Below are 10858 nucleotides of genomic sequence, written 5' to 3' on the forward strand. Positions count from 1 at the left end.
CACACAGAAACATGTTGTTAGCACTGCTCTGACTATTTTATCAGTAAAATAGTTTTAGCAAATTGAAAACTACTATTATTTCTCACTAATAATGGCAGTGTTCTTGACGATGATGAACTTACAGTTTCTCTATTAGTAGAGATGCTGCTGCCGAACACTGTTGCAATTTCTCCATCTCTTTATTTCTCTCTCTCTCTCCAATAACTTAACTGCATTAGTCTGGCATCAATGGCTCAAACCTCCATTGCTAGGTCTAAAATGACTTTTTTGAAGAAATTAATCCTACTCACAAGAGCATTTTAAGGACTAATACCTGACAAAGGTCTTTAAGTATAACATCTGAATTATATTTGAGGTGTATATATATATATATATATATATATATATATATATATATATATATATATATATATATATATATATATATATATATATATATATACACAGATCGATGGATATAATATTTTTACATCAACAACATGCAGCAAGGTGCTAAACCTCAAAATGACAGTAACATTTATAACATCAATGCACAATTGCCAAGGACTACATGTGGTTCCAAAAGAGCTGTGGGGAAAAAAGGAAAAAAAATGGATAATCCGTATGATGGATGAAAAAGGAAATAAATGGATAATCCGTATGATGGATGAAAAAGTGCTGATGTAGCAACAGAGACAGAGGAGTGCTGGGGCCTGGAGGAAGATATTTTAAACAGAAAACTCCAGCTGAGTCTAACTCTCATGGGCTATAAAAGATGGGACTACAGGGTGCTGGTTTAGCAACATACAAGTGAAATTTCAATGGAAACAAAACTGCTGTAAGCAATTTTGAATTAATTCTTCCCCTGTGATTATATTTCTACAGAAAGTCATTTCTCAAGTCAACATAATTAGATATGCGATACCACTTGAGGCATAATGCTCCATATTTTGATCTCAGAGAAAAGCAAGAAAAGCATTGTTACATCCTTTTCAAATAGCAGAAACATTATTGAGGTAGTTTTAAAACTGCCGATAAATCTCCTGAAGCAAGTCGAAAATGTTATTCCCATGTACACATGATCCAAACTGACTGCACGGGGTGGGAACAGCTTTACATTGTGGGAGAGAGTTTCTGACTATAAATTTGAAAGGTCTACTCAATAGACTGACCTAGGGCTTTGAGCTTCATGTTCCTTATGTATTTACATCCTCTGGCACGCATGCTGACTCACCTTAATTATTCAAAAGACAAAGACAAAAAGTGACTTTCTAGGATTAGTGCCATCCTAGAGCAAAATATCTTGTTGAAAAATCTTACTGCACACAACAATGAAAATACTAAACCTGTCATCTATAACCCTTCTCAAATATCGATGTGTTGTTAAGTTGCTGTCCTTTAAAAAACAAAAAAAAAACAAAAATATAAGAAAAAGCAGAGATGTAGGTGACATCCACAAAAACCACAAGGAACACTCTCAGATATCACGGCAAAGCAGCAGTTGGCATGCTCAGCACAATCCAAAGCTTTTCCCCTCACTCTGGCCCCTTCCTCCAAGTAAGTCATACTAGCACATTTCCACCCAATGCATTAACCAATCTGGGACTCATATGTCCCCCCAGCGAGGCCAGTTTAATGGTCTTAAGTCACCAGGCGCCGACTGCATCAATGTCGCCTTAGGTGGCTCAATCTATCCAGTGTCTCAAGGGCTTTACAGTTTATTTAAACGAACAGTACAATTTAAGACACTTACAGCTAGCACACTGCATTTGACTGCACTTAAATATTAGCATAAACACAGGCATTACTTCCTCATCTTACACACTGCATACAGTATAATGACATCAAGCGCAAATTAATAAATCTTGCAACCAAAAAGTGATGTTGTCCACTAACTCTTGAGAGGGAAAAATCTTGTGGTGAAAGCTACCATTTCGTTGAATGATGATTCGACTACACGAAGTGAAAATATTTACATTATCTTGGCTAAACAATTGTACAGACCCAGACCATATTTATAACATGCTACAGCAAATTCAATGCATCAGTTATACCACACTTGAGATTCATGCTGCTATAAAAGCAACCTTTGTAGGGCTGACTTTCCATGCATCCTTAAAAGTGACCACTGGAAACTTTTGGCCTTTGTAAACAGCCCAGATTTTGTTCCAAGGTAAGAGAGAGCCTTCTGACCCGATGCCAGCTAGGAAGGATTCCTTTACAAGTCAGTAAACAACATCTAATAAATTACAATGAACAACCAAATGGAGACATTCTGAAATGTTCATATGTTTAGCACTGGCTTGTACAAGTGTATCTTTCAGGATGAGCTGTAATTGGCAAAAATTTTAGATTTAACACTGTGTTCTAACATGGTGCAACACATTAAAAGTTTCTGATGCAACCAGCCATGATTGCGACAAACAACATTGCATTGCACATCCAACTGGTCCAAAATCTCCATAACTGTGAATGTATATCGTTATGACTGGCTCATTTAGCATGGGAAGGAAATCATAAATAAATCTCTAAATTTGTTGCATTGTGTCTTGGATAGGCCAGATTATCAGGCTTAAAACAGGCATTTACCTCCATTATCCTGTCATGGATCTGCAAACCCCCTTCTTTATCCGCTGGTCCATTCTCCACAATCTTTGACACAAAGATTCCTTCATTTGAAGTGCCATCTTTATCATCCTGCAATCCAAAAACAAGGAAGCAATATTTAGCTAAAAAAAAGATCAATAAATCTGAATTACCATCCAATAAACCTCTTTAGTAAGGGTTACAGATGCAAAATAATTTTATTGCAGAATAAAAATAAAATGAATAACAAAGGAGATGTTCAAAACACAAATAATTGTTTGCAGGTGTACAAGCAATGCGCTCCATTGTTCTGCTTCTCTGCAAATGCACTGTCAAATGAAAGACATATTGTGTTCATAGGAGGAATAGGGTGCTAAGAGATGATGACGACTAAAAAAAGATGATCAAAATCCATTATATGAAACTATAACCTAGACAGGAAGGTTATAGCAAAGCCTCTGCCAAAATATTGCTGAACCCACCCCTCAACCACATCAAACCACATTAACTCTGTGCCATGTTGTGTGACACGGTGCTGTAATTTTTTAATGGAATACTTGGGAAACCGCAGGAAGTCAAACTGTGAACTCTGCAGTTAATTACTGTAAGCCCTTCCCTCTTCCCCATTACAACAACAACAACATCCTTATTTACCAGAGGATCCCCTCCCAACAAATTTAGCTATGTTTTAGAATAAAATTAAATTACATGAACTCTAAAAGACTTCCTGAAGATGTGATACTCCAAAAATATGTAATATTTAAGTATAAAATATACAATGTATATACAAATATACAAAAATATACAAAAAAATAAAATGTAAAACACAAAAACATTTACCCACTCAATGCCGTGACTTACTAATCAGAATCAAGTATTCCAGAACGAAAAATTGCATCCAACAATTATTGCCACCTATGACATTTAAAAGTTTCAAGAACAGATTTAAGATCTTACAAGCAAAGAGGATGGATGGCATGTCAACCATTTGCTAGGGAGGGGTCATGGCCACGTTGAAGTAGTTGTGCAGTTGCTAAGAGACACAGCCATTTGTGTCACTCATTAGTCACTGACCTCTTCCACTTACTTTAGCATAAACTCAGCCATAGCAATTTGTGCTTTATGCTATAACAGTGGCGAATTTTTTATAAATAAATAAAGCCTTGTCATTGTGACGACGCTACATCTGGGTCTAAGAAGAAGCCCTGGAAACTTGGCTCTAGTAGTACTTTTCCCCTTTGTAAGGTTTTGCAGCAAAAGTCCAGTTCAGACCAAAGTGCGTCACATTTCTATTTCAGACGAACTACCGACAAACACTTCTTAAAGGGTTTGGTGCTCATTCACACTGATATGGATACCACAACCACCAGGGTGGACTGATGTAACAAAGTGGCACTTTATATGTTAGATATAATTTATGTCTGTATTTTCCCATTTACCATTTCCACTTAAAGTTAGTTATACAGTGATACACTGAGAATCTGAAATAGAATGACAGATATTAAAGAACTCATCATATTTTGTTGTTTTGTTGTTTATCATCATATATATAAAATGCATGATCTGAGATTCCCATTTTTTTTTTACGTTAGCTGAACACCTATGAGCTAAATATTTATTTTAATAATTTAACACATCTTCATGTTCGTGGTTCCTTGTTGTCAGTTAATGTCACATGATATGCAAGTAAACAAATGAAATATTTAATCTTACTTTAGTGTTTATTTTAATTGTTTGTAAATTATTATTATTATTTTTTTTTTGTTGTTGATATTTTTAGGATTTAACAAATTATAAGCTTTTCATCAACTCACAAACCACAGTTTGGTAAACCCTGGAATAGATAAATAACCTGTGCTGCCTTTGACAACCTGGGGCTGAAACAGGAAATGAGCTAATGACAGATAAGACAAGGGTTCAAATCTTTCTAAACTTACTGCACATGGCCTTCCTCCAACGATATTGAAGCCTAAAGATCCAGACTCACGACGGAGTATAGCCATGACACTTTTGGTCTCTCCACCCTGTTAAAAGAGGAAACCATATAAATGACCCATCAATTCACACATGCTTCAATTTAAAACGTTTGAAAGGTGAAAAACACCAATGAAATTACTAAAAATGTACATTTGAGAAGTAGAAACATCTGAACTTCCAAACTTACTATTTCAAATCTAACCCTTCAGGGTGTGTTTTTATAGCACAAGCTCTTAAATCATCTGCAGGTATCAAGGTTTACATTTGGCTGTGACAAGTAAAGAGGTACACCTGTTAGAGTCATTAAACATGTTCTGCAATCTACATAATTCCTCTAAGGTTAAAGCATTTTGGAAAAGGAGCTGTCAAGTGGCCGGCAGCTTTAAGGGTTAATGCCTTGTTCCCTGCTCATTTGGTCGAGTATATTAATACATTAGCAGCAAACGGCTCTCTCAACAGATGAACGATGCAACGTGGAGAAACAAGTGGTGTCAGCATTTTATTCCACACTTAGAGTGGCACTGCATAAGATCAGCGACTAAAGCAGCTGTCATTTCTGTGTGCCACAGATTACAGTGTCTAAATATAATACAGACATCAATGGCATGCATGTACTGTACAGTGTCCTCTTTACTATCTTTACTGAGTGTATGCAATGTATGCCTCCTAGTGAGGAATGCACCCCACTGGACCAGGTCATGGGAACAAGTACCAGAATTCCATGGGAAACAATGTCTGTAGAAGGCAGCGACTCCACTTAAATTAAATGCACATCACTGTTGTTTGGTTTTGTCAGCAGTGTTCTGCTAATATGATTCCGTTTGATTACTTCACAAGAACAGGGCAGCTTGGTAAATAATACAAATGTGGAATGATGTCAAAGGATGACTCAACTAATGAATAAATTCTCTTGAATTGTGAAAACAAACATATATATATATATATATATATATATATATATATATATATATATATATATATATATATATATATATATATATATAATTCATGCTGAAATGCTCTAGTGGTGATTCAAAAACTCTTTTTTTAATTTTTATTTTTTTCCTTCTAGATCAACAGCCCAGCGTTCAGCAGACAGGCCCAATCCTGCAAATCGCCCTCCTTTTCCCAGCCCTGCGTAGCTTCACTTACTTGACTGATGAACCATGTGATGGGAACAGCAAGAGAGACTACATTCCCCATCAGGAAGGCAGTTGCTGGCACTAAGACATCATTCAGAGACCATAAACATGTTCACTCACTGGGAGGTTGCCTTAGGATCTTATGCTCCTTCATAGAGTGGTCAAGGGAGGTTATCTGTCACAAGTGTAACTCACTGACATTTTTTCCATGCTCTGATGGTGTCCTGAGGTGAGAATATATTACAGCTAATCTGAAGGGCATCGCACATGCCAGAAGTTTTCATTGCACTTGATTTAAGGCATGGCAAGGACATACAGCACTAAGAAAAAGTGTCATAATAACGTTTTTTTTTTTTTCTTTATCTGGGCATGTGCCAAAGAATTCTTTTTAGCAGGTACAGTACAAAGAACCACAATATTACTTTTACCATGGGACCACACAAGTTCTGATAAAATACTGTATTTTGTTACATTTTATTATCTTATTGTTTAAGTATGCTACCATTTTAAGTCTAATGGGCAAATTAAAATTCTTCCCTCAGCGACAACATCACATGCGGCTTTACTAACCAAATTTCATCAAGTTTGTTAAAACCAATGAAGTCTACATTGTAAGCCAGCAAAGCAGTGCATATTTCAGGGCTGGAGGACATCCTGACAGCGGCAAACATCTGACCAATCAAAACACAGATATATTAATTAAACAAAAAAAAAAAAAAAAAAAAAAAAAAAACGTATGCGTCAAAACAAAGAATGTTGGCATTAATATCAACAAACAAGCAAGAATATAATAATAAGAACATGAAATTCCCCAAAGAGTCTTAATATAAAAAGAAATAATTATAAAATTCTAACATTTAGTTTTGCCTACTCTGGGTTTCTTTCATAGTGAAATGGAAAAGTCGGAGTGTAGCTGTAGTCAACGGATTGGAACACTTTTGATCGTGGACGTAAAAGGTTAAAAGGCTAGATGGCATACAGCAAAAACTACTGGGTATGCGCACATCAATGTAGCGAAATTTTGTACAACAATAATTACTATTTTTGCATTATTGTAAGGGGTAGATTTAGGGTTGGGGTAGGTGTAGACATTAATAAAACACAATCTACTAGGTAGAAAATCCAATTTATTGTTAGCTTCCGGTTTTTGCTGTATCCCTTCTAGCCACAACCGACGTAAAACGTCCACCGCTTCGCTCCACTCATATATGCTATTCCAGGCCAGGGTTTAAGTATGCGAGTTGCTTGAACTACACGCGATATAGTAGTTTAACAGTTTATAGCTGAAACATGTACGTTTCACACTCCAGAACAGTAGGTGGCGGACATGCACCTTTAAGGTTGGTTTGCCAATCCGCAAAAAAAAAAAAAAAAAAAAATCAAGAGAAGAACAACAACAACAACTACACGCGAAGCTTGGTTTGGCCTCGTTTGGAACCATTTTCGTTGGCTGAAAAGAAATAAACTAAGTCACTATCCAAATTTTGCCTGAAATGTAAGTCACTGATATTAATTAGTTGTCCAAGCCTGTTTCTAGAAATGCAATATCACACTTGCAATCGACAAGTTATGTCAACAGGGCTGTGATTACCTGCAGCCTGTTGCCCACTGTCCAATCACAACCACTGATCTATATATGATCTATATTATAGATCAGTGATCACAACCGATTTCAGTAAGAATGCTCGATTGATATCGCTTAAATAAAAACTGATAGAGTTTAAAACAACTTTAAACTATAAAATTCAAAATAAATAGGGAGAAAGTACAATAAAAAAGTACATTTGTTTATTTCTGAAATAAAATTAGAGCAAAAAACAAAAACAGCTAAATAAAAAAACAGCTTCCATGTTACGGAAGCGTTGTTCTGATAACGGTCAGCACCGTGTCTTACAAAATGTAAATTAAATTAAATTTATGCATTTAGCAGACGCTTTTATCCAAAGCGACTTACAGTGCATTCAGGCTATCAATTTTTACTTATCATGTGTTCCCGGGGAATCGAACCCCCAACCTTGCGCTTGGTAACGCAATGCTCTACCACTTGAGCTACAGGACCACGAATAACTACAATTTCCGCTAAAATACCATAAATCTGTGCTAAAACTGCTACAATTTACGACGAGATTTCTTTTAGAATCGTTTCAGGCAGTTTGACTGTTCATTATTTGTTTATTTGATGACAGTGGTGGCCAATACTACGCTTTACCACAGTGTTATTGCAGGTTACCATGATAATTGTTTTAAGAGTTCGAAAGCTGTTGTCAATATTGTTGTCTTACCTTACACGGTGGAGAAAGACTCTTGGACAGCGAGTCAATCCTGGCGCTGTATTCAGTGAATTTCTTCTGATACTTAAGCGCTGTCATCTGAAGCTCGTTATGAACCGCCGACAGTTGAGCCAAAAGTGATTTCTCTCTTTTAGTCGATTTGAGAGCTTGTTTCTTCAGCTCCTTATCCAAGCTGACAACTTTCCCTTGCAGCGCGCCGTTGTGCGCTTTGAGGGCTTTAAAACAGCAGTGGCTGTCCAACTTCTGTTCCTTATGAGTGAGCATCAATCCGCATCCACTCTCGCATATCCCGACCGCCCTGTAATCACACGATTCACGCATGTGAGCATCCATATCTTTAAGGTTCAACACTTCGCTGCAGCCCTTATTCCTACATCTGGCAGGGGAATAATCGCACATCTCCGCGTGCTCCGCAAGATGCTGGAGTTTGACGATCTTCTCGCAGCCCCGCGCGTGATTGTCACATTTAATGTCTAACTTTAATATTAAGTTTTTCAGAGGGAGGACGTGGTTGAGTTCTTTGGTGGAGATCCTTTGGCATTTGACCGGGCAGCTGCTCTGCTGGACGACCCACGGCAGCACACAGCCGGCGCAGAAGACGTGACCGCACGGGGTAGTAAGCGGATCCTCCAAAACTTTATTACACAAGTTGCATTTGAAGTCTGGGTCCACAGCCCCCTTGAAACGATCCAACTCAAATCCCATTTTTTATTTTTATTTTAAGGGAAAATCCAAAATAGAACCTGGCCTCCCACAGAATATTACAGGGGCTTAATCGCTCTTCGGACTAAGTCATTTGAAGTGTAGACTAGTACGAACACTTCTACTGACTGAACTAATTGCTTGAGACTTCCTATGGGGGGGTGAAGTGTTGCAGATTTGGGTACCGTAACGATCTGAAGAACTGCGCACTCATGAGGGTTGTTATGGGTGGGTTAAGTGTTTTTGACACTTAAGCCAAACTTAAAACTTATGAGTGTTGTTCGCTAGATAACAAAATATCAAGGCAAGCGACATTTATACAAAGCAATATAGTCCAAGCACACTTTTCAAGCGAAACAGTTTGTTTTAAAGGTAACACTTTACAACAAGGTTCCATTAGTTAAACAATGAAAACTACATTATTACAGTATTTACATTTATTACAGTATTTATTGACTTTTGTTAATGTTAGTTAATGAAAATACAGTTGTTCATTGTAAGTGCATGTTAATTCACAGTGCATTAACTAATGTTAACAAGCACAACTTTTGATTTTAATAATGCATTAGTAAATGTTGAAATTAACAGTGGATAAGGTTAATAAATGCTGTAGAAGTATTTTTGATGCTTTGATCATGTTAACTAAAGTATAATGAACCTTATTGTAAAGTGATAGATAAACCAGTAGATTTAGACGGAGATCAGTGCTAGTTGTCACAATGTGTGTATGTTTTATTTATGAATTTAGAAACATTAAATTATTATTGAAAATATAAAATTATAGTTTTATATTTTATTTTTAGTTTCATATTTTATAAATATATACTTTAAATTCTTTACATTTAAATAAAATGTAAATGTAATTATAATTATAATTATATAGAACTATATATAAATATATATGTCAAGTGTATAAAGCGCTATTTATATAGCGCTTTATACAGCCAATACAGGCAATTCATCATTGATTCAGTGATGTCATCATCCAGCTCAGTTCAGTTCTCAGAGCAGCTGAGAAACTCAAACAAGATTACAGATTTCCAACTCTAAAAGCCCCAAAGCTAAAGATGTTCCTTCACATCCTCTCGGTTTGCATGAGTGGCCAATGATGCCTCTTTGGGGGGAAATAATCATCTGTCTGAACAGTTTTCTAATAAGTAAATAGGAGCTTGTGAGCGTATGATTTGCCTAAAAATGTGTATTTGTGTTCAGTGTATTTTGTGTATAGAGAAACCTGGAGTTTAAATACAGCTCATTTAAATAAGGACATTTTCCATCTCAGTAGGAAGTAGCACGGTCATAAAAGCATTTGAATTGTAAATGACTGAGAGCCACAGACAGGGTCACTGGCAGCTATGTGCAGTGAGGGGACAAGAAAGGACTTTATTTTTGCAGCTTAACTATCCTTTGTGAACAGCGTTCATCTCTCCTGCTATTGACTGATCTGAAGATGGGAAATTCTTTTCTTTTGCTAATCAATATTCTGTGAAATCAAATTCCATTGCTGTGTCATGACATAGCGATTCAAACCACATGTGCAATACTAAATAACAACTCCCAAGTTCATTACTGACTCCAGGGTATAGGGGAAAATGAAAGAAAAAAAAGTAAAGCACGTTTGCAATCACACATAAATTTGTGATTTTTTTTTCTCTTCAGATGGAAATCTGTAGAAAAAGGAGTGGCTCAGTAATTTAATATTGGCACTGATAGAAGGTTTAAGTAATACAATTATTACTTCAAAGGAGCCAAAGATATTTAATGTTACTTTCCAAAAAGTACTGCCAACACTAATTAATTTATCTTCCATCAAGTATCATATAGAAAAACAAATATGTCTGTGATAAGATTTTTTTTTTTTTTTTTTTTTTTTTTCCAAAGTCAGTATAATGTCGACCTTGATGTAGTTAGTATAATTAAAGTCTCAGCCTTGGTTTAACCACCTGCCATGCTATTATTCAAATGGCTCATGTGCATCCAGATAATTACATTACAGATGCAGAGTTTGGATACACATCATTACGTTGTAATATGAAACATTCAAAATAAACAATAGTTACTGAAGTGCACTTACCAAAAAAACAATCCTTGTAAATTAGGAAAGAACTTAAGTCTTGTTTATTTGTTGGCTGTGGCAGAGAACTCAGATGACTTGGATCAAGTATGCAAGGTTAAAAATAA

At 36.2% G+C, this 10858-nt stretch overlaps 1 protein-coding gene across 3 annotated transcripts in view; it reads right to left on the reverse strand.

Moving 5' to 3' along the window:
• The window catches only part of LOC109106794 (E3 ubiquitin-protein ligase PDZRN3-B-like), an 83572-nt gene extending 74762 nt beyond the window's left edge, over positions 1-8810 (reverse strand). Inside the window, exons 1-3 of one of the 3 annotated variants that reach the window (XM_042758748.1) lie at positions 7967-8810; positions 4503-4589; positions 2569-2676 (exon numbers count right to left, since the gene is read on the reverse strand). In XM_042758748.1, coding sequence (XP_042614682.1) covers positions 2569-2676; positions 4503-4589; positions 7967-8680 — 909 coding nt within the window. In that variant the 5' untranslated portion in view covers positions 8681-8810. Of the gene's footprint in view, positions 1-2568; positions 2677-4502; positions 4590-4692; positions 4713-7966 lie in introns of those variants that run through there. The other 2 variants (XM_042758751.1, XM_042758749.1) reach the window with 2 other exon arrangements.
• Between the last annotated feature and the right edge of the window lie 2048 nt (positions 8811-10858).

Source organism: Cyprinus carpio, chromosome A6, assembly GCF_018340385.1.
Source record: "Cyprinus carpio isolate SPL01 chromosome A6, ASM1834038v1, whole genome shotgun sequence".
Taxonomy (NCBI): Eukaryota; Metazoa; Chordata; class Actinopteri; order Cypriniformes; family Cyprinidae; genus Cyprinus; species Cyprinus carpio.